At 44.8% G+C, this 24,341-nt stretch overlaps 1 protein-coding gene across 1 annotated transcript; it reads right to left on the bottom strand.

Moving 5' to 3' along the window:
* Positions 1 to 361: 361 nt before the first annotated feature.
* Positions 362 to 24,105, bottom strand: DPP7 (dipeptidyl peptidase 7). The gene is made up of 13 exons (XM_021533645.2): positions 23,992 to 24,105; positions 23,580 to 23,693; positions 18,830 to 18,969; positions 17,996 to 18,159; positions 12,394 to 12,529; positions 8,297 to 8,378; positions 6,367 to 6,533; positions 5,143 to 5,203; positions 3,747 to 3,865; positions 3,513 to 3,669; positions 3,131 to 3,195; positions 2,238 to 2,308; positions 362 to 1,169 (listed from the first exon to the last, which is right to left on the bottom strand). The coding sequence occupies exons 1-13, from the start codon at positions 24,059 to 24,061 to the stop codon at positions 1,028 to 1,030; spliced, it is 1,488 nt and encodes a 495-aa protein (XP_021389320.2). The 5' UTR covers positions 24,062 to 24,105; the 3' UTR covers positions 362 to 1,027.
* Between the last annotated feature and the right edge of the window lie 236 nt (positions 24,106 to 24,341).

Genomic DNA, 24,341 nt, shown 5'->3' on the forward strand with positions numbered 1-24,341 from the left:
GAAACGGATCTCGGCACCCAAATAATGGCTCTGGGAACCAGTCCTGCTGTGACCAGGGAGGGACCAGCAGTGCAGACAATGACACCAAGCACCACTGTGACCATGCTGCACAAACAGTGAAAACCTTTGGGGACTCAGGAAAGCTCTCCACTCACTCATCACTGTAAAGTAAAATCAACTGAGGCAGCTGGTTACCAGGACTTAGTACTTCTGCAGTTATGCTAGTAATTATTGGTGCTTAGTCAGTCTAGTAGCATCTGTTCATGGGCAAAGATTCACCTGGAAAGGTGAGAAGGAAGCTTTTTTATCTTCTTTGGTTATACTACCAAGTTATGAAATAACATCACACCCTTTAAAAAACTTTAGTATCACAGATTTTAATATACTTGTGATTGATTTTAAAAAGCTCTGAAGATGCCTCAGTGGAATGTGCTTTACTGGTCACCAATACACAGCCCTTGAGTGACAGCAGTGCACGCCATGATTCCTTTGTGTAAATCTTCATCTCAGCAACTGGAATCTCTTTGACAAGTTAAAACAGCCCCAACCTACAGCTCTGGCTAAGACTGATAGTCTGTTTTAGATAACTGGTCACTAGTGGAGCTCACCATGACCCTGTGTCAGTCAGAATTATACCTCTGCTTTTCTACTAATCCTCTAGTATTTCCTTTCTCTCTAAAAATGGATTATTTTCAACCTTAAGGTGCCTCATGCAACCATCCTGTTCAGGGCTGTGATGGTTTTTGGACCTTCCAGGCAAGCTTTTTGTATTGCTGCCCTTTGTAACAGCTCATTCTGAGCAGGCAAGCATGGAGCCCAGAAAATGTGGTTTTGGCTTCTGTCGGTGATTTGGCCTTTTGCATTTCTTTTCATGCTCAATGAGGTGTAAGTGGGACACTTTGGAAAAAGGAGTTCCCACCATCATGGCAGAGGAGAGAATAGTGTCCCAGCCAGCCTAGTAGAACCAGTACAGCAGACTGCTGTGTCCTGTGACAGCTTCACCCACGGGCTGTGAGGATGGAAGGGCTCAGGGCTGGCTGCTTGCAGCAGCTCCTGCGTGCTGCTTCTTCACCTGCTCCATGCCTGCAGATTTCACCCAGCTGCTGATGATCCCAGCTTCAAGCCTGCGCACCTCTGTGACAGATGGGGGGTCAGCTGGGTTGCTTCCCCTAGGGAAAGCAGAGCAGTGTCAGTTACTGGACAGTGGGTATTTGCCTCCTGCAGAGGCAGGGTCTGATTTTAAGAACAGAGACTGACTGGTTTGTGCTTCACGTGTGCCCTGGAAACCAAGTTGTAGTGTCGGATCATCTCCAGTACAGTTGGGCAGCAGACCCAAGCTTGCCCTTGCTGGCTGCTGCCTCCTCTGCTCCAGGCCCAAAGGCAGATGGCTAATGCCAGATGGCACTGGACTACTTAATGTGACTGATTGCTGCAGGCTGTCTCACACTTGTGCCAACCCCTGTGCAAGAACATGATCTAATGACAGTAGGTGAGCAGAGTATCAAGTTCTGCACAGCTCAGCATCCCTGGAGGCTGAAAGAGCCCTATGCTGGGGAAGAAGATTACTCTTCCACATTGGGCTGCAGTAGCCATGTACCCATCCTTTCTAGGTACTTGCCCTGTGCTAGGCACTGGTGAGGCCACACTTCAAATCCTGAGGTCAATTTTAGGTTCCTCTTGACAAATAAGACATGGAAGGGATGGAGTGTGTCCGGGGAAGGGAACAGAGCTGGGGAAAGGTCTGGAGCACCATGAGTGGTGGAGGGAGCTGGGGGGGCTCAGCCTGGAGAAGAGGAGGCTCAGGGGGGACCATCTTGTTCTCTACAACTCCCTGACAGAAGATTGTAGCCTGGTGGGGATCAGGCTCTGCTCCCAGGTAACAAGGAACAGGATGAGAGGAAACAGCCTCAAGTTGAACCAGGAGATCTTTAGACTGGAGAATAGGGAAAATTTTTTTCATGGAAAGGGTTGTAGAGTATTGGAACAGACTGCCCAAGGAAGCATTGAATTCACTATCCTCACGACCATTCAAAAAACTTGTGGATGTGGCACTTGAGGACATGGTTTAGTGGTAAGCATAGTGGTCATGTTGTGTTCATCTTAGATCTTTTCTAACCTCAACAACTCTATGATTCAGTGATTCTAAAATATCTCCTGTTTGTTTGGGCTGTGGCTTGCTGAGATCAAATACCCAGGGCATCAGGATTTTGCCAGTCAAAGGAAAGTTCAGAACTTACCGGAGATCAAGGTGATGGGCACCTCCTTTAATGGTAAGTGCAATCAGTGAAGGGCTGAGACTGCTGTTTATCTGGGAGAAGAAGGAGCAAAGACCAATTCTCACCAAGTTACTGAGAAGAACTGGACATGAATTCTGAAAAATGGAACATGGTCTGGGCAAGACTGAGAAAAAGCATGGGAAGACATCCTTGGTACGGCTGGTGTCCGCAGCTAACAGTCTGAATGAACCAGATCACCTGTCCCAAATGAAGGGAATGTTTCTGCAAAGCGTGTACTTTCAGCTGATTCCAGTACAGGCAGTTGGAAGATAGGTGTCCTCTGGACCATGCACCCTAAGCAGCCTGCTCCTCCTGGGATTCCAAGCCAGTCTAAAACAATGAGCTTCTGTATCCAATCAGGAGCTGAACTAACACAAAATCCAGTCCTGGATTTTTAAATTTTAGACTGGACACTGACAGCACTCTGAGGTTTTGTTGAATCTAAGCCAAAACATCTCCTAGTTTTCATCGCTGCTCATAGCACCCACCTGGTCTCACCAAGTGTGCTGGGACAGGAGAGAGGCAGGACCATATGGCTGGCACCATTGAGACCGCATGTGAACACAGAAACACACCAGGTTGTGGTTCAGACCCTGGGTGTGGGATAAGGAAGGTCCTACCATGTCTGCACTAGTGAAGTCCCATTTGTTCAATCAGTATTCCTGGCTGATGGACACTACTCAATGTGTCTGTCATTAGTGTCCCAAGAGTCCTCAGTGGTTCACCATGAAACAGCTCCTCACAGAAACTCATGTTAAAACTGAATTGCCAGTGCTGCTCTGAAAGGGAGGGAGGGCAGTATGTCACCTGCAAAGGCTGCTCTGTGCTCAGGGTACAGAAGTGCATATGCTTACCCCACCTCCAGCCCATGGGTCCAAGTCTCCATTTGAAAAAATGATGTTGCTTGCACTTTTCAGGTCTGAAATTCAGAGAGTTCATAATTGAGAGGTCTCCTTCCTGCCCAGTTATCCAAATGTGTTTGGCTACTGCAGCAAACATGGCCAAGAACAGAAAACATCAAATAATTGAACAAATTACTGGTAGTTTTTATGTTTTCCTCTTCTGTACCAAAGAGATACAGAAAGGTGTGTTTGGCTCAAGTCAGCACAAGGCTGTGACTTTCTGCCAGGACTCATTAGTCTGCTGTGCCTCTCCTCATGGGGCTCAGATGGACTGAGGGAAACAGGGAGACAGCTACAGGGTAATACAAAGGGACAAGCAATCAGCACAACTCACCTTCTCCCCAAAAGTTTGTCTGCAGCCAGTGTGCTCGTGGCCTCACATGCCACTTGTTCCAACAGTACTGTTCACGCATAGCCTCTGTGAACGGCATCTCGGGGAACATATCTGTCACATTATTACTGTCAAATGTTAAGTTGATCTCAGTGCAAACCTAAGAGAAGCACAAGAGCTGTCATTGGGCAGGGGCATAGACAGGACAGTAGCTGAAACCTGTTGGGGGGCCCTTACCTGGTAGTCCCAAGCCTCTGCATCTGGGCCGGTGCCACAGCCCGTGGGGTCAGCACAGGACTGGTACAGCTGGTATATGTTATAACACTGTGCCAAGCCAGAGGAGTTGTAGAACACCCCTGCCAGGTGGGAATACAGCACAAAACCAGTCAGTAACTGCTGTCTCACTCACCACCTCCCACATGAACTTCATGGCCAAAACTAAGCCAAGGGCTGCGTGAGTGTGCAAGGATGGGACAGAACTCACAAGAGCTTGGAACTGCAAGGTTACAATCTAGCTTTGTGGCAAAGTTTTTATATGGGGCTGACAAATTCCTTCAGATGTCACAAACTTGGTTATTGCCCCAAATTCAATGTAATATTGTCCTGTTTAGACAATTTCCTTTGTAACGGGTTAAAAGCCTGGATAGCAGATGGTTAAGTATGCAGGAAAGCTAGTCTCCTGCCTAAAGTTCTGGTGGATTATTCTTGTATGATTAAACTCCACCAAGTGAATGTAGCTGGGGAGACAAGGAGAGGCATGAGGTGCTCCCCTGGAACTGGGAAGAAGAAATCCACTCTTGGCATCTTAAAGAAACAAGACTCTCACTCTTCTCACAGAAGAAGTAGCATGTGAATACATCCAGTAAATCTGACAGTGTTTGCCAAGACATTAGTGTTTTAAGAAAGCTTCCAGCTACCAGCCAAGTATCTTTAGCAGTAATTAAGGATTGGTACATTTCTGACTTGGGGCAGATACATCATTTGGAAAAAAAAATTAGCTCCCAGTCATACTAAATTGCATTACATCTGTAAGAATTCCTTAATTTTTTTTTTTGTCTGCCACTCAGAAATAGTTTTTCTGAGTAATGACAAAGGTAGAACTCATTTTTAATAAGCAACTTGAAAGATTTTTTGAGGAACTCTTCAAAAGTTCTCTGAATTCTATTTCTATTAATAATTTCCTTACAAACACTTCTGGCTGACAAAATATGTGTGTATACAAGATGTATTTAAGATTGCCTTGCCCCTGGATTAGGACCACTTCTCAACAAGGAGACCAGAAAACTTCCTTCAGTGAATGTGCACTCAGCCCGTAACTGCTAGAGCCAGAGTATGGGTAAGCTTCTAAAAAGAACTAAGTATCTCAGAAATCCACATCTCATGGACAGACAACAGGCTATGGGGCTTCAATGCCTAAGAAACACGACAAGAATAAGTTGGGAAAGGTGAAAGAATGAACCTATGGGCCACTGTGAGACATCCCAACAGACAAAATCAACAGGAGGCAAAATGTCCCAGAGGGAGATCAGAGTCATACCAACTCCCCTGACACAGCAATGTGACAGGTCTACTGACAGGTGCTTCTAGAACATGTGGTGGTACATAAAAGATCAAACTGATAATATTAACTCACCAACAAGAGCAGCCAAGCCTTCAATTGGGTCTTTATGGGCAATAATTTGTTCACAGCCGACCTGGATAAGGCACATTACAGGCAAATGGCAGACAGAACAGCTACCAGTTGCTTTGTTGAAGGGCTAAGCTGGAAGACTCATTAAAATTATTATTTACATATTTTATGGTTCAGTAGCTTTCCAAAGGCCTAATGCAACAGGTCTTGAAGTTTTTAGCTTCCTCCCCTGTAGCAACAAAATACATAGAAGCAGGGAGACAGGACAAGAGCAGACAGTTCCTTCACCAAGTTAGGGAGTTGTGGAGGAGCCACAGCGATACACAACAGTTCCTCCTACAGTCAGAATATTTCAATGCCCTTTTCAGGGAGTGGGGGAATGTGCAGAATAATTATTTCCATTTTAGAGGTCACTAAACAGAACTTAGAAGGAAACTGGATGCCTGGTGAAGCCAGAGGCAGCATGTCCAGAGTTCCAATGCAGCAGAGCCTGTGTGACCTCTTGCACAGTGTGCTCCAGGTAGGACTAGAACCCTAAATACCACAAAGCCAGAGGCAAATGAAGTCCCATGGGCTTGACAACACACCAGAAGACACCAAGAATTGCAACAGTCTCTGGTGATCTCGGATCAAAGCTGGTACCTTTCAAAAGCAGCTGGTGTCTTAGAGGTCTTTGTAAACCCCTGAGAACTTGGCCCTTTTCCCACACTTTGCCATCCGTGATTCTCTGCAAAGTTCACCTGTTTCGCAGCTCCCATAGCAGCAGGCTTTTTTCTGCACTATATTTGAGGTATGTCAGCTTCCTAGGCAATACTTCCAAAAGAGCCTGATTTTCACATCTCCATCCCTACCCACTGAGAAAAATACCTCTCTGAAAGCATGTTGAGATGGGCTACAACATAACTACTTTTTTCTTTTTTTTAAGCTACAAGTTTTTAGTATTTAAAAGCTGAAGTCAATCAGCTTGCACAGGTGTTTGTGTCTAAGGTAAAGGCAGAGCAGAATAGGAGTGACTCCAGCAAACCTCACAGCAGTCACCATCACAGAGAAGTTTCAATTGTGTAGATTTACAGTCAGACTGGAAGGGCTGCAACATACACCACTACTGGTCACCCTGTGACCAACACCCTGTTACCCTCTGACACCTGTCACTCTGTGACCAACACCAATGGTGTCTGCCAGACAGTGTCCTAAGCTCCACTCACCCACTCACACCAATGTCCTCACCTTCACTGGATTGGCAGGGAGGTCACCCATGAATTCAGTTTTGTATGGATAGTCCATCATGGCCATCATGGTGAAGGCATTTCTAGCAAACCCAAACAGCTGGTAAACATCCTCCTTGTTAGAGATCTTATTGCATGTGGCCATTTTGCTGCTGATCTCATCATAGGCTTCAAAAGAAAGGAAAATAAAAGACACAAACTTCAACAGCAGAAACTAATACCAAGCTTCAGCATCTTGTTTCACTCAGGAGTAAGAAGATGCTGTAACATAAGATGAGGTTTTTAGTGGAAAGGACACACTGTATCTAAATTTACACACACGAACAGAACATTCAGGCACAGCTTCCCTGGGGAGCCTGGAGGAATCAGCATGTACCAGGACAGAACTGGTCCCAGCTAAAACAGTGAGCAGAGCAGCCTGTCCTCACCAGTGCCGTGATGGCTGATGGCTGTCCCTGCTCATGCCTGCAGGAGCTCCTTTCCCTGCAGGAGCATGCCTCATGCTCCTTTCCCTGGCAGGGCTGCTATGTCCCACAAGGCAGGCTCCCCAGGCAAACTCTCATGCAGGAGAGCAAGGTACAACATATACAACCCAGTGAGATTCAAAAGCTGGAAGAACTGGCAGAGGCAAGAAAAAAAAACCCAAACAACTAAAAAATAAATAAAAAAAAAAGGAAACAAAAATCCCAACCCCAAAAAAACAAATACCACCACCCCCCCACAGGGAAAAAAAAAAAAAAAGCACAGCTTCTTGGGAGGAGGAGGGTGCATCTGCAGTAAGAACTGCCAGATGAGAACAGTCCTCACAAATGATTCTCAAGATCTCAAGGCATGCCTTCAAACATCAGTGGGATGCAGAGGTCAGCCAGAGTCAGGAAATACATCTTTAACGACGTTCCTTCAAAATGTACCCATACACCTTTGCTTTTCTGCTGTGGAAAGCTGCTCCCTTCATTTTCATCCTCCACATTTTGCAGTCACAGATCCTGTTCCTATGCTGTTCTACAGCTGACCACTAGAGCATGGCTGCTTTTGCTTTGAAACCCACAGCCTGGGACCTGACTCCAGATACACACTTGAGGGCCAAAGCCTTAAATATGACCACCTTACTCCCAGTTGCAGTAAGCAGGCCCCAGGCAGAGCTGGAAGAGCTCAACTAGTAAACAATAACATTCTTCCTGCTGTGAGCCAAAGCTAAAATGGCATTTTGATCCCTGGGCTCCTCTGGCAGTTCCAAGACCAGCAGCAGCTGGGAGGCATACAGCTCCTGACACACAGCATGACAGACCAAGGCTCAAGGCAGACCCACAAGCCACTACATCTGTCCCAACACCACACATAGCTTCCAGGAGATGCTGCATCAGCCCATGGCATGTGGTCCAGCCTACTTAGGAGCCATTGCAGAGGTCTTCACCAGTCTGTCCTAACTGTCTAAGACTGAAGATGGAAGGGACTTGGATGATTGCTTTAGGACCTACACTGCCCTCCACATATTTCTCAGATCTGTCCAGTGAGCTGAGTCACACAGCTGTCATACAGCTGTCATACCCACCAGAACAGGTCTTCATGATGCGGATATTGAGGACAAGTATCTGGTGAAGCATATGGTTTTACTAGCTGTAAATACTATGCAAGTGGTTTTCACTTGCAAGTGGTTTTGCATTTTGGGGCAGAAGAAATGGTTTCATTAACACTGTGCAAAGCTCCACATAACTACTTATGTTTCAGTATTGGTTACCAATTTTAATGCTAACTGAAACTGTTAATAAAAGAAAAAAAAAACAATTGTACAAGCAGAAAGAGGAAGCCATGTGGACATCTTCACTGAATTATCTAAACAACTAGCTGAGGTAAAGCTGTATCAACTTTTTCCCTTCATGGCTGGGAATGGTGGCTGCCCTCAGGAGCCATCTGCAGGGCTCTCTTCTTACCTCCACTCAGGCACAGGTCCTTGATCTGCTGGAAGGCTTTACGGACAGCTGTGACACAGCCTAGGCTGGACTTCTGAAAATCCTGAAGGGACATAAAAGGTATGAGATTACAGTTTCCCATAGGAGATATTTAAGAGACTGCAACAGAAAGAACTGCCAGAAAGACCAGAAGATGACATGGGTTATTAGCCCGCTGGTCAGCACCTCATTTGCATTTCCATGACCAGTGCTTCTGCCTTCTCCTTCAGTCTCAGCAAGTCTCTGCAGAAGCCAACACTCTGGACAGCTCAGGCCAAGCAGCAGCTGTGTCACCAGGTCTGGCTGCGATGACCTGTGAGACAGAACACTCTGCCCTTCATAGAGCATCAGGCTGAACATGAAGCAGCAAGACAATATGAAGCATGCCTCAGAGAGGGGGGCAGGCTGAAAAGGTCATAAGGGGTTTGTTGTTTTTAAACACAAAGCAGAGTCCTTGAAAATTTACTTTGTGAGAAGGAGCCATGGGAGAAGTCAGTTATGCACTGGGAGTATAAGACCAAGATCTGCTTTTCTTCTTAAGCCTACTAGTGGCCTGCCAAATGAACATGTCCTTTTTCTTGGAAAAACCATTACTGACCCTGAAAAAGCAGTTTAAGTTAGGTTTGAAGAGCTGTGGCTGGTTATGGTGGATCAAGTTGTTTCTGTGATTGAAGGCCCTAGGAAATCAAGCTCTTTCTCCTCTTTCAAGTTGTAAGGCAGATTAGATCTGCTGGTAGCCAGTGTTTTGTAACAAGAAGAATTATTAGGGCTCTTCTGAGGTCTCTTTACCCTGCTAGAGCAAGGTAAGTAACCACAAATCACTAGCTAGGTGTTTTTCTTATAAAGACTGAAATGTAAATTTTAAGGAATTTAGAGATTTTAGAAGAGCTAAGATTTTAGTTAGAGATCAGCCTTACTAGAGTTAATTAAAATAAATTAGTAGGCCTTGATGAAGTTAAGAGTTAGTACTTAGCTATTAATTAATTGCTTGTCAGCACAATGTTTAGTTAGCTAGGTTTATAATGAAGAATATAGAAACTGACAAATAGCTTTTAGGAACTAGGACAATTGTGGGCCTCCTCTGTTCTGAAACCAATTGAAGACAAGGAATGGGAGTTCTACCAAGAGTTCATTTGTCATATTTGCATTGAAAAGGTAGAAAGGTCAGAACAAGGAAGACTTCATTTACTTCCTCATTTTGGGACCCCTCCCCATGAAAGGGACCACTGACCCATTTCAAGGAACAAACTACACATGCTTAATAGCTTTTGAAATGATTAGCATATGAAGCAAGGAATGGGATGTACCAAAATGATGAATATGCATTTGTATTTTGGGTATTGCATGGATAAAAAGACTGTAATCACCTGGAAGATGCGGTGTGGATTTGGGAGCTATCCTGCAGGCTGCCCGACATTGAATAAACATACACATTCTAACTTTAAACTGTCAGAGAGTTTTTGTCTGTCACAGTTGGATATTGGTATTAGATCAATATCCATATTTTTTTAATAAATCAAGACCCACCCTCAACTAAAAAATAGATTTGGGACCTTGCTTTTCTTCCTAATTCTAACTTTGTCTGATAATTATGTTTAAAGAAATAATTTTGGAGTTTTCCACAGTTTACCAGAGCATCCCTTTAGGAGTTCCAAAAATCCCTCTGGATTATTGATCTTCACCTGCTAATGGCTCTAACTGGCATGTGGGGAATGTTTGCCCTGGGACAGACAAGCAGGTCTGCTCTGGCTGCTGTGATGGCTGAGCTCTCTAGGCACTGATGGGCTGCTGCCAAGCACTACCTGGCATGAGGACCCTTATAGACCAGAGGCAGTTCAGCTTAGCAGAAGCAGGAGGAACTGCAGTCATTCCATGTGCCTTCATTGGGATTAACAGCTCTCATGGGTGTTCTCAGCAAGAACAATCAGATTTCAGATGCATAAATTGCAAATCAGAGCAACCTCCACACTGAAGATGGAAGGGAGTACTTTGAAACCACATAGCGCGTGCTTAAGAGCTCAGCCCAGAGCTTGCCTTACTACTGCAGAGAAAATAGATTTTTAAATTAGTTGTAAAGTTTTTTCACATGAAAAGGTTTTTTAATTAGTTGGAAAGTTTTTTTCACACCCTAAGTTTGAGGGCATGTAATGACTACCAGCATATTCACAGCTGAAGCAAGACAAGGATGCTGAAAGGAAATCAGCTGCAACCAGGGAAGAATCCCCACTACAGGGCTTGTTAGCTGACTAAATGGAAAGGAATAGGATGAATGTGTCTTTACAAACAGACTGTGAATCTGCTTGTAGATAGGGCCAGAGACTTATAGATAGGGAAGTAAAAAAAGAAACTACCAGCTCTAGAAAATGCTACTAATTGACATGGACCATTGCTCAGCCAAGGTCATGTTAAATTCCTGAACTTAGAGAAAAAAAACAAAAGCTTAATAGAATTATGTATCATGTTTTGCTGTATAAAAGTAAAAAAAAAGAAGGGGTGCACAGAAAAGGGGGACATAGAGCATGTCGTTCAGGAAGTCTGTACCTTCCAAGTACCTCAGCCAATGGGGAAAGGAAGAGGGTGATGAGTCTGGGAAATTAGGATAGAAAGGGGGCTGCATCCCTCAACCATTTGAAAGACCCCTGGGGAAATGCCTCATGACCTCTCCCTTTATTTGAATAAAATTACAGGACTCCTCTGTCTCCTTTTTGGACATAAACCTCTGGCACTGTGAATTTTTCCACACAAAATGGTATTACATTTTTTTGTTTGAAAATATGTAACTAAGACAAGATATCTATTATTCTTTTATGCACTTAAGAGTTTAAAATGTGTTTATTTTCATATAAGTCTCTTTGTTAAACTTACTGGTAAAGCTGTCTGTTGTGTAAGTCCGCACAGAAACAAGTTGTTCACGTATATAAGTAAGAACAAAGAGACCAGAAGTTACATACAAAAGTGTGGTCCTTGAAGTGGAGAGTAACAGCAAAGTAACACAAGAGTGACAAGAATGTGTCAACAAAGATGAATCACCTCCAGACCAGAGGGATGGGGAGAAGAATGCTAAGGTAGCCCAAAGGTAACCTAAGACTAAGAGCAAGGTAAAAATCACCCCTAAGACATCTCATGCTAATGTCAGACCACCCTGGTATAGTGAACTGACACTGACTGGAGCATGTGCAGAAAAGCACTGATTAAGTTGACCCCTGAACAAGTTCTGTGCAACTTCTTTGTTGTAACTTGTATAAATGCCTGCAAATGCCCCAAAGAGAGGTGCCAGCTTAATGAACTATAGCCTAGCAATAATTCTGGGCAGAAAAGCATGAAAGGTCTCAGCTCTGTGTGCTCACTGGCTCCTGCACCAGGCACAGACCTCAGCCCCAACTGAGGGATAACAAAGTCAGTTAATACAAAGTCATCTGTGTCACCCAGACCTAGAAATTAATGTCAAAAAAGAGGCAGAACAGACACCATCACAAGATTTCAGTACAACCAGCTAGTACGTTTCCTTCCTTATTAGATAAATCTAAGTCAGTTCTAACACCAACTTTTCATGGCCTTAAACTGCAAAAGCCACATTTAAATTTTAGTTTAAGTGATCCCAAGACACCTTGCAAATTTTAGTTATGAAATGAAGATTTCCAAGTTCTTCACTGAAATGCAATCACCTTGGCATGCAATCACTAAGAAGGCACTGTGAATCATTGGTACCAATACAGCATTTTGGGAGAGGATTTGAAAAATAAATTATCCAAAAGGAGTTCAGGCAGGCACAAAGGAAAACTTTCAGGCTGTAATACAGTCAAGCCACTAGAAATGGGAAAGTCAATTCTTAGTGGTACTAAAGGTATTGGCACGGAGTTGTGCTTCCTGGAGCAGCACCTTTGAACCCTGAGCTGCCCCAGTGAAGACAGTGCTCAGCCATCCCTCAGCTACTGCTTTTCCTTTCAGGTTGCCATTTAATTGCACTCCCTCCTTAGCAGTGATGCTGTGAAGACAGATATCTATTTAAACACCTGGAAAATAAAAAAGAAACAGCATTCCTAAAGAAAATACTGCTCCTGAAAATAGATGCTACTTACTGCTGTGACATCTCTGAAGAACTGGGTGGGGTCTCCAAGCCCAGCCACAGACAGCAGAGGAGCACTGGCAGCTAATGCTCCAGCCACGACATTTGGGTATTTCATCCTCAGGTAAGCGCTCAGCATTCCTCCATAGCTACCAAGGAGAGACAAGAGTTATTTCCTTTAACAGACAACTTATACTGTAATAACTCAAAAGTTTAGGCTAACATTTACAGGCTCACATAAACCAAGGCAACAATAAGCTCATGGATATCTGTGATGCCTCATGTTTTCACACATGCTCCGTGATATGCATGATGCTCATGGATGCCTGTGATGCTTTGTGCCTCATTGTCATGTTGATCCAATGAGCAGCACATAGTGCTCTTACTAGACTTCCCCCAAATGTTCACATCAGCTCTGGTGGGAACACAGCAGCTCAGTTTGCTTCTGTAGACAAATGTAAATCCTGCCTCAGTATTTAACTTTGCACCATCCTGAGCATGTCCTGATAGCTTCACAGCAAAGCAAACCACGGTTTGAGAGAAGCACTCACTGTTCAAAGAGAGAAGACACATTGTACATTTTGTATACAGAATGACAAGAACTAGTTAGAACTAGTCAGAACTTTGCCAAGGTTTTGGCAAAGGGTGTCCATGAACATGGCAGAACAGGCAGCCCACTTGACTCCTGGAAAATGGAAGCTATCCTCCCTGGGCACCCCAAATAACAGCTGCATAGTTGATCAGCACAGATACAAGGAAGGAAAAAGTTAACAAATGCAACAAGAAAAGCCAAAGCTACCTTAGTAGCTTCAGTGCCAGGGCTACAATCTACACATGGATCAAAAGCTGCATGATAGACCCAAGATTACAGCAGTCATTAATTTGCTGATGATTGCAGAGTTCCTCTGAGGCCATTGGGGGTGGCAAATGACATCCCCAAAACACAGATTAAACCTGGTCTAACTCCAAGCTTAAAAGCACTCAATCTCCCTGTGTACCACCACAAGTGGTTCAGTAAATACTGTTCCCACAATACCCATGTGTAAAGCAATTTGCATTTCTCTAGCCCTGGTCCTGGAGACAGGCATTACCTGAAACCTGCTGCAAGTAATTTCAGGTTAATTTCATGAACAGTTATAAGCACCAGAAGTGTTTTATCACCCGGGAAATGCTGTGCTTCTCCAGCACTGCCATATTTCAGTGTTCTTCATTTGGGTCTAGTGTGTTCAGGAATGCAGCAGACTGAGCCTTCAATTACACACAGAGAGATGCAGTCTAACAGGCAACCAGCTAAGAGGTTTTGCTGAATCCCTCTCCCATCTTCCTATCCCAGGACAGCTTCTGGGCCTTTCCACTCTAGCTACTGTACTGATAGTCACAGTATAAACCTCCATGAGATCAACAGTTCAGTCACCACACCGCAACCAGCTGAAGGCTTAATGATAACTATCATGCCAAATGCTTTTTAGCTCACTGCAATTGAATTCAAAGCTCTGTACTTCTGAAAGACTTCTGGAGGGAAGTATCCCTCTACTACAACAGAGGGGATCCATCAAGAATCAAGGACATCACATCCACCCAGCTGTAGCAACAGTGAGAAAAGACTGCTGCAAGGAGCCAAAGAGCAGCAGAGCAGAATTATGAAAAGGCCTACAATGAAAATGGCTGGATGCTGTTAAAGAGGCTGTGTTTAATAAAAAGCTGTGTGGTCCCTCAAGATAATATTTTACCAATTACTAATTTCTTGTGTTTACAATGTAGAATGTTCTGATCCTTCAGGAGGAATTTCTCATTTTCCTAGAGTTACAGAACATGCTAAGCTGAAAGAGACCCATCATGATCATTGAGCCCAACTCCTGGCCCTATGCAGGACACACCAAGTATCCCATCCTGTGCCTGGAAGTGTTGTCCACACTCTTCTTGAACTCTAACAGGCTTGGTGTATGACCACTACTTCCCTGGGGAGCCTGTTCCAGTGCTCAACCACTCTCTGAGTGAAAAACATTTTCTTGATATCCAATCTAAACCTCCCTTGACACAGATTCATACTGTTTCCTTGAGTCCTTTCACTGGTCATGAGTGAAAGAGATCAGTGCTATCCCTCCACGGGACACTGAAGAGGGCAGTGAGGTTTCCCTCAGTCTTCTCCAGGTTGAACAAACCAAGTGGTCTTAGTCACTCCTCACAAGGCGTCCCCTTCAGACCCTTCGCCATCTTCATGGCCCTCCTTTGGACACTCTCCAATAGCTTAATGTATTTTTTACATTGTGGTGCCCTAAACAAGGTGACCCCACCCCAGTGCAGAACACAGTGGGATAATTGGCACCCTGACCCAGCCAGCAATGCTGTGTCTGATGCCCCCTAGGCCATGGTTGACCCTCCTGGCTGCCACAGCACTACTGACTCGTATCCAGTATGCCATTGGACCCCCAGGTCCCTTCCCACATCAGCTCTTCAGCCTCTCATTCCCCACTCCATACACACAGCCAGTGTTGCCCCATCCTAGGTGAAAAACCAAGCACTTGCCATTGGGAAACTTTGTATGGTTGGTGATTATCCATCTCTCTGACTTATTAAGGTCTCTCTGCAGGGCCTCGCTGTCTTCAAGGGAGTCAACAGCTCTTCCCAGTGTTGGCAAACTGACTTAGTATTCCTTCAAGTCGTTTGTAGGAGCCCACGACATCCCTCCAGCTGCCCTAGCTGTCTCAAGACCCTCGCAGGGGGCTTGGAGACCTTGGCACGGAGTCAAAAACACCTGTGGCTTCGATTTTAGCCCTTGGAAAAAACTGCCAACTTTGTGTGAAGATTTTCAGGTCACAAGAGTTTGAGTTAATGTAACAAAGGGTGAAAAAGTAGAATTTTGGGGTTTTTTAGAATGGGGTTCAGGAGGTAAGATGGAGGAATTTGGGTGTGTCTTGTCCTTCTTCTCCTTCTTCTTGTCCTCCATCTTTCACTGTGATGGTGACACTTATTATTGGTTTAGAGTAGAGACACACTGCATAACATAGGTGATGGGTATAGGACATTAATTATAAATAAAGTGCATGTAGTTCATAGTATAAAACGTAAACACTGTCCTAGAGGGCAGACAGAATGCCACGATCCAACTTGGTAGGCAGAGCTCAGCAGGTCAGAGAAAGAATGTTATAGATAGGAGAAAATAAACAACCTTGAGAAGCAAAACTGACGCATCTGGACGTCTTTGGCTGCGGGGCTGGGAGGAAAAGACTTTTTACGATCTTGGGGTCATCTTGACGGCAGAACCCCAGAGTCATTGACACACTGACTTAGTATTCCTTCAAGTCCTGCATCCAGGTTGTTAATAAAGATGTAGAAGAGATGAGGGCTGAGGATGGAATCTTGGAGAATCCCACTAGTGACTGGACACCAGTCTAGTGTTAACCCAGACACTGCAACTCTTTGTGCCAACCAGTGAGCCAGTTGCTCACCCATCATATGCTGGACATTTTGCCCATAAAAATCTTTGGGAGAGATAGCATCAAAAGCTTGCTGAAGTCCAAAATAATCACATTTACTGGCTCTCCTAGATCAACCAGGTGGGTTACCCCATCATAGAAAGAAACTAGGTTCAACATGCACGACTTTCCCCTCCTGAAGCTAGCTGCAACCAATGACTGCATTGCCCTCCAGGTGGTTTTTCAGTATCTCCCAGAATAATATTTGCCATGATCTTCCCAGATTTTACCAGCACTGAAGTGAAACTGGCAGGTCTGTAGTTTGCAAGGTCCTCCTTCGTGCCCTTCTTGGAAACTGGGACAATGTTTGCCAGCTTCCAGTCAGCTGGAACCTCTCTGGATTCCCAAGACTGGTCAAAAATCATCAAGACAGCTTTTGCAATGACATCAGCAGGTCTTTGAGGACTCTTGGATGAATCCCAACAGGCCCCATAGATTTGTAGGGAATCAGATGGAGCAGCAGATTCTGCACATGTTCAGGGTCAACAGGGAGGTGATTATTCTTGCATACATGGTCCTCCAGCTCAAGGCACTGGGGCCCCTTTGGTCTGTCAACCATGGTGAAGACATAGGCAAAGAATGCAATAAACACCTCTGCCTTGTTTCTGTCCCTGTTTGTGAGGTGACCATCCTCATCCTAGAACAGGCCAATGTTATTTCTACATTCCTTTCACCATTAATGTACTTAAAAAATTCTTTTTATCATTCTCCAATTTTAGCAGTTTCAACTCCAATTTAGCTTTAGTCACATCCATTTTCTCCCTATAGTGGGAAGCAGTGTCTCTGTACTCTTCTCATGTCACCTGACCTTGCTTCCACTGGGCATACATCCTCCTTTTTCATCTTATTTCCAAGAGAAGATCCTTGTTCAGCCAAGCTGGCCTTCTGCCTCACCTGCTTGATTTTCAGCATTTGGGAATTGCTACTCCTTTGCCTTCAACAGGTGATATTTAAAAAGTAACCAACACAGATGGACCCCATCACCTATAAAAACATTTTCCGAGGGGCCTTTACTCAATAATTGCCTAAACATCCTGAAGTCTCTCCTCATGGTTTTGCTGGCACTTTTTCTCCTGTCAAAAGAGATTTTAAACTCAATGGCATCATGGTTGCAGTGGCCAGAACCTCCAACCCCCACTTTGCTCACAAACTCCTCTCTGTTGACGAGCAGTAGATCAAGAAGGGTATCTTTCCAATTCTGCTCCTTTAAGAACTGTGCCATGAAGTTGTCATCTGGGTTTTTCAAGGAATCTTCTGGCCTAGATTGTAGTGAGTGATTCTTCCAGCTGATTTCTGGCAAGCTGAAGTCCCCCATAAGGACAAGGAAAGTTGACTTGAAAGGATCCTTAGTTCCTCAAAGAATAATTTGTTTGCATCATCATCTTGTCTGGGAGATCCAAAGTAGACTCCCACAGTGACATCTGCATTATTTATTTGTCCTCTGATTCTTATCCAGGGGCTTTCAACTGAGCCACTGCTAACTGTGAGCTCCTGACATTCTATCCCTTCCACTACATACAATACCATCACTTCACCTCTTCTGCCCTATCCCTCTTGAAGAGCCTGTAACCATCCAGCAGGACACTCCAGCCACAGGACTTATCCTACCAGACTTCACTTTTGATAATGGTGCCAAATCTCTGGGCTTGGGCCAAAGCTTTGAGCTCCTCTTGTTTGTTCCTTATGTTGTATGCATTAGTGTAGAAACATTTCAGGCGAGGTTCACTGTAGCCAACACCTCGTGAAAGCAGGCTGAGGAGTCCTATTAGTGCTTGCTTCCTCAGGTTTTGGCACACCATCCCATTGCTTATGACTGGCAAGGCTGCTATTTTCCCTTTACCCTTTCCAAGCTATTTTTTTTGTGCAGATCTGGATGATTCAGTTATCAAAGAAGCTTAGAAACATCCAGTCAGGGGTGCTTCTCCAATGCAACCACAAATGGAGACTAATTCCTGATGGAAAAGAAGAGTGGGACCTGGTGATGAGCTCATGGGAGCTGAGGCACAGGCACATCTGCTCTCAAAATGATAGCTTAAATCTCTGCATTGAGAACTTTCTTGAGAGGAAAAGAGATCTACAGCAGCGTAACTTTGGCTGGAAAAAGATGCAGAGAAGGGAAGGAGTCCACACAACACTTACCTGCCTCCGAAAGCAATGACAGGGCAGTCTGCAGCACCAAACTGCTGCTTAAGCTCAGTAATGAGCACTGCATAATCAGCAAGGGCTTGTTCCACGGTGAGTAGAGCAGTCTTCTTCAACTGTGTTGACTCAAGTCCAAAGGGAAGAGACTTCCCATAGTACCTCTGAAACAAAAGAGATACACTATGGCAATGCTGGTCTGGGTCTTCTCTACTTTCACCATAGAGCTGGGCTAAGTGTGCACTAATAAAAAGAGATAACGTCTTCTAACTTGTCCATAACTGAGGAAGTGCCTTGTCTCCTGCATCTGATACACAGACACTTTCAGGACAGATCATGGAGTGGATGGCCAGGACATGACAGCTGCTTCAGTGGACGCCAAGTGGGTTCTCAGCACATGTATCTCTCCTGAAGTTCCCAGCTACAAAAGGGAACATGCCTAAGACGATAGATAGTAGATTTAACAGAGTAGTGTGGGAAAGGTTGGCTTGGGACTTTGCAGGGTAGAGAGATTAAATATTATCCAAACAAAGTATCTCTCTACTCCAACATGGAGTTTAAGGCCTGCAGAAATTACTTACAAAAGCAAATCATTAATGGCATAGGCTGTAATGCAACAGCAGTCTGTATCCTGGAGTGCTGGGAGGCATAGTAAAAAAATTACTCAAAAGCCATGATTACAGAAAGATCTTATGTCATGGGGAGAAAGCTTATTGGTCTGACTCAGCTCCATGGCAAGAAATGGTATCACAATTCCAGACCTGCAGAAAGCTGAATTTGGTAACACTGAACAGAACAGGACTCTAAAGGATGTATAATGACCAAAATACTCACATGTTCAGCAAAAATGACAAGTGCTTGCTGTTCCTCTGCTAATTCAAATATGAAGTCAGAGTTCTGAGCAAAAGTCCAGATGTCACCTTCATTGCCAGTATAGAAAAAGATGGGTCCAAATCCTTTCTTCCAGAACTTTGCTGAGGCAATTGAAAGAAAGAAAATTAAAAAAAGAACAAAAAAAACAAAAACAAAAACAAAAAAACCCCAAACCCACAAAAACCACATAATACCCCCAAAAACACAACAAAGAATATGTGCATGAAATGAGTAAATTTTTGGTTTTGGGCAGGAGTTCAACAAGGAAGAACTCTGACAACAGGCTGAGACCTGATCTGGGACACAAAGGTGTCAGAAAGGTGAGGCTCCAGAAATCTCTCATTTGGTGGGGGTAAATAAGAGCTTCCATAAAACCACTACATGGTCTGAAAATTTCACTTCTGCCTGAAAAATACTGAAAATCTCAAGTTCTGTAAGTCCTTTGCAGACAGCTGACCCCAAAAGAGCAATTTCCCATTTATATACCCTTTTTAGTCCAACTCACTCCAAAACATTTGCATAGGTAAATTTTCACAGAAAACTGACATTAGGGAATTGCCTGCATCTTTCTTATACTCCTGCTGTGATGTATAAAGTTGTAAATGACATTTCATAGGATGCTTTGAGTTGGGAGGTACCATCAAAGACCATCCAGTTCAAGCCCCCTGCCACAGGCAGAGACACCTCCAACTAGACCAGGCTGCTCTAAGCCCTGTGCAATCTGGCCTTGAACACTTCCAGGGACAGGGCAGCCACAGCTTCTCTGGGCAACTTGTGCCAGGGCCTCATCACTCCCACAGGGAAGAATGTCTTCCTTACATCCAATATAAATTCACCATCTGTCATCTTCAAACCATTGCCCCTTGTCCTGTCACTACTGGCTTTGGTAAAAAGCTATTCCCCCTGTTTTTCACAGATGTTCTTTAAGTACTGGAAGGCCACAATAAGGTTTGCCCAGAGACTTTTCTTCTCTAGGCTGAACAAACCCACTCTCCCAACCTATCTCCAGAGCAGAGAGGTTCCAGCTGTCATGAGACGAGGGAGAGCTTTAGACAAGCCCTGCCCTTAGCCTCAAATTTTGGCAACATCTTAAATTTAAGGAATCACTCTGGCTCACAGTTCTAATGACAGCAAATCAGATCTACTTATAAAATGAATTATTAAACAGACAAGAGATAACAGATGAAAGACCTTAACCAGAACCACTCACTCCACACTATAAAACTAAAGAACTACTAGTCAGTAACAGTAAACCATAGAACAGTACACTATATCAAGGTATCTATGTTAAAAGTAGCAAAAGAAATAGTATTAATTAGGAGTCAAAGGTAATTTACTACTGAAATGGCTATAACATAGAGAGATCCCTTCACTGAACCCCTGGGGAGTAACCATGAAGCAGATGTACCTGCTCACGAGAGAAATTCCACACATTTCCAGAAAAAAAAAATTTTTTAGCAGATTTCTGCTTTGTCAAAGTTTGGGGTGGCTTTTATAGTTGTAAAGTGAACGGCTATCTGTCAGTCAAAATCCAGCTTGTCAGATCTCACATCAACAGTAAGGTATCTAGGGGCAGTTGGGAAATACCAGACCAGTGTTAACCAATGGGCCCAAAAAACTTCACAATAACACAGCTTGTCCTGTTTGAGATACCTGACTGGCTAACAAACAACAGATAAGCTCTTGGGAGAGGGTGAGATGCTCTGTTACACCAGCTCTCAGATCATTGCTGGGGCTCTAGACTCACTCCAGCAGCTCCACACCCTTCTGGTATTGAAGTCCCTGGGTCTGGAAGCAGTTCTACCAGCGGGGTTCCACCTGAGCAGAGGGACAGAATCCCCCCGCACACCTGCTGCCCACACTGCGAGGAGGAGCCCAGGATATGCTGATATATGTTATATGTGTGTCTTAGGTTAGAAATGGGGGGTGTATACTATTCCTATCTGATGGGGCAGTTATCTTCTGTTAATTGATCAGTTTTCTTTATCTCTTCCATAACCAATCCTCCTTCTGGGGAGACATCTGATGTTAATGGGCCAGTGAGTGCTACAGCATGAATGTTAAAATTACATCATCCCATCGTGAGAAGCTCCACCTAGAGGGAGGAGCCAAGCATTCCTACCTGGATATAATCAGAGCTACAGAAGACCACAGGGAGACCTTTCCACTGGATTCCCAGAGGAGCAGCTGTCTTCTCCACTGGATTTTTCAGAGGAAGACTACATCCTTCTACAAGTTCACTGCTTCAACAGAACTACATCTGCCACTCCAGGAGGACTGCAGCCACCATTTCAATTGGACTGCTACCAACACCCTGACCAACAGGGTGTCACGTCGTATTCCAACTGTCAGTGTTATTTTGTATTACTGCACTGTTTATTTTATTTTTATTTTCTTCCCTAATAAAGAACTGTTATTCCTGCTCTCATACCTTTGCCTGAGAGTCACCTTAATTTCAAAATTGTAACAATTTGAAGAGAGGGGGTTTACATTTTCCAGTTCAGGGGAGGCTCCTGCCTTCCTTTACAGACACCTCTCTTTTCAAGCAAAGACAATATATAACACATATGTATATGTGTCTGTGTGTGTACATATATATGATGATATATGAAGATGATGTGCTTCATCCTCAGATCACTTTATAACTGAAGGCAAATTGAGTCTGGCAGGACAAGCTGAGCTGCGATGCTAACACTAGCTTATCTAACAAACATTTGCTCTCATGTGGCTGACTTTTAACAAACATTTCATTTTAGCTTAGTCATAAACTGCACAGGAATTAAGAGGGCTAATAAGTAGTTTTCTTCAATAACAAGCCTCAGACTGTCAGTTAAGTGCTGATTTCGACACATCATCCAAAGACACCCTGCCCAGCAGTTGTCCCATGGATGTTGCTGTCACATGAGGCCATTTCCATGAACAGAGAGGCCCAAATTTATTCTGGGCATTCTCAGCACAGAATTGAAAAAGCCAGATTTGACTTGAAATGGCATTTGAAACTTCTCATCAGTGAAACTGCTCCTCTTAATTAATAAAGAGGCCAACTGACTATGATGCATTTGCTTTGGATAGTGGGTAAGTAACTGGAGTGCTCAGTGTTCTCTTTCCTCTCACTCTTCTCATATGTTTAATGGCTCCTGGAGTAAACAACCATCACAGGAGCCAAAACCAAACCAGATGGGCTCATTAAAAAGTTATCTATTTTTAGACTGAAACCCTGGGGAATTGCTAGCTAAACTCAAGAGTATCAGATTCCCTGTTGTGAAATTAGTTTTTATTTTCTTGCTGATAATCTGAAAAGTCTCACATTGAACAAAAAACAGCAGAGGGAAATGGAATTACAGGAATTTTGAGTAAGAAACTCTCTATAAACCAGCAGAACTGCACTGTTAATATTTTGCTTCTCACAAATATTATTCAGTTCTGCCCAGGACTCACAGATAAAACATAACACTTTAAAAGAAAACAAAAATAAGTTGCACAGTGCTTTAAACCATGTAATCCCAACATTCTGTTCAAAAAGGACTACCTAATTAGTGAAATCGCAGCCTTGGGTATGCTCTCAAAATTTATTAGTGTGTCCATATCTCTGGGTTAAAATACATTCATGAATTCATGCCTGGTGAAACACACAACTTGGCACAAATGCTGAACGAGCTACAGAGCAACAGACTATGTGAAGGTGAGCTGGAGCATCTGAAAACCCCAATGCACCTGGGAGGCAGCAGCAGGTGGGCACCAAGCTGGGCAGTGCTCAGGTCTGTTGCTATTCTCAAGTCCACCTTTGTTCTCTCCCTGCAAATTGCTCCCCAATTCCTCTGTATATGCAGGGTTGAAAAACCTGTGACACTGGTTATGGTAACTGCTCTATTTTTAGTCACATGCTGTTTAAAAAAGCCTTTTCTCTTTTACTGTCAGTGACACAAAAGTAAGACACAGCTGGCTCCTTGCTGGCAGTGCTCATTATTTCACATGGATTAAGCTACCTACAGTTGCAAACCACTGACCCAAGAGGAGTTACCTTTTCTACTAAAAATGATCGGTACAGAGTGCAACATTTCAGTTGCTATTTGTTTTTCCTGACGCATTCAGAACACTAAATTACATGCTGGCATTAACTGAAGACACACACAGAGCCAGCTCTGGTGCAAGCCTAATACAGCTCCTGCTTCTAGTTTACTTTGCTCCAGAGAGGCTAGTCCCCACAATCCACTCTGTACCAAACAGCAAGAACAGAAGGCAAGGAGTGAATTCCAGACTGGTTTGTGCTGGAAAGGACCTTAAAGTTCAGCTACTTCGACCCCTCTACCATGGGCAGGGACACCTTCCACTATTCCCAGTGTGCTCCAAGCCCCATCCAACGTGGCCTTCGACACTTCTAGGGATGGGGCAGCCACAACTCCTCTGCATAACCTGTGGCAGGGCCTCCCCACCCTCACAGGGAATTCCTTCCTGATGTGCAGTCTAAGCCTACTCAGTTTAAAGCCAGGCCCCTTGTTCTTTAAGTACATGCTTTTGTACAAAGTGGATGAAAAGGAGAGGAGGATATAGACAATGCTGGGGAATGCTTGGCTGGTACAAGGTTGGCCCTTGGCTAATACTGATTCTTGGCTGCCCAGTGCTCTAGCTCCTGCTTTACCTCGAAACAGAGGCAGTTGAAGCTTAAGCAGAAAGGAATGCAGCCCGAAGCCACAGCACTCACGGGACCTACCCGACACCAGGTACCGCTGCGGGAAGGTCTCGTTGCCGCAGGTCTCGAAGCTGAAGTGGTCCCGCACCTGCGGAAAGAGCCGCTCCTCCAGGCCGGGCCACACGACCCGGGCAGCTGGAGGGGCCATCATCAGACCAGGGGAAACCGACAACAGGCGCTGTCACCCGGCACGGCACAACCCAGCCTGGGAACCCGAGGAGCTCGGAGCGCCCTCCCGGTGCTTCCCAGGCTGGCTGAGGGCTCCGGCCCAGCTAGGCTAGCTCGGGGTCCTGCCCAGGGCCTGGAAAAGCTAGTTGAAGGTCCCGTCCATGGGAGGGCCGGGGCTCCAGCCGAGGAAGGAGGAGGTCAGTCAGAGGGATCCGGCCCGAGGAGCAGGGGGGACTGGCAGAAGTGTCCAGCCCGAAACACCCACCGGGAGAGGCGTGGGCGGACGGCAGCCGCGGGAGCAGCGGCAGCAGCAGCAGCAGCAGCACCGACTCCATAGCGGCCGCGCCACCGGCGCCGCTCAGCGCCCCCGCTCGGGGATCACGCGCTGGCCCGGCGTGCCTTCACGTGACCGGCCGTGGGTCCGGAATGGCGGCTCGGCCCGGCGGCCTCGCTGCTCGACGGGCCCGGCCGGGCCGGACCCGCGCCTCCCGACTCTCCTGGGTGTGGAGGGGGCCGCGCCAATGTGTACTGCAGAGGTTAGAAAGTGTGAAATACATCAATCACTTGTTTTTTTGTTTTTTTTTTTGTTTTTTTTTTTTTTTTGTGGGTTATTTT

The sequence above is a fragment of the Lonchura striata genome, chromosome 22 (assembly GCF_046129695.1).
Source record: "Lonchura striata isolate bLonStr1 chromosome 22, bLonStr1.mat, whole genome shotgun sequence".
NCBI classification, from domain to species: domain Eukaryota; kingdom Metazoa; phylum Chordata; class Aves; order Passeriformes; family Estrildidae; genus Lonchura; species Lonchura striata.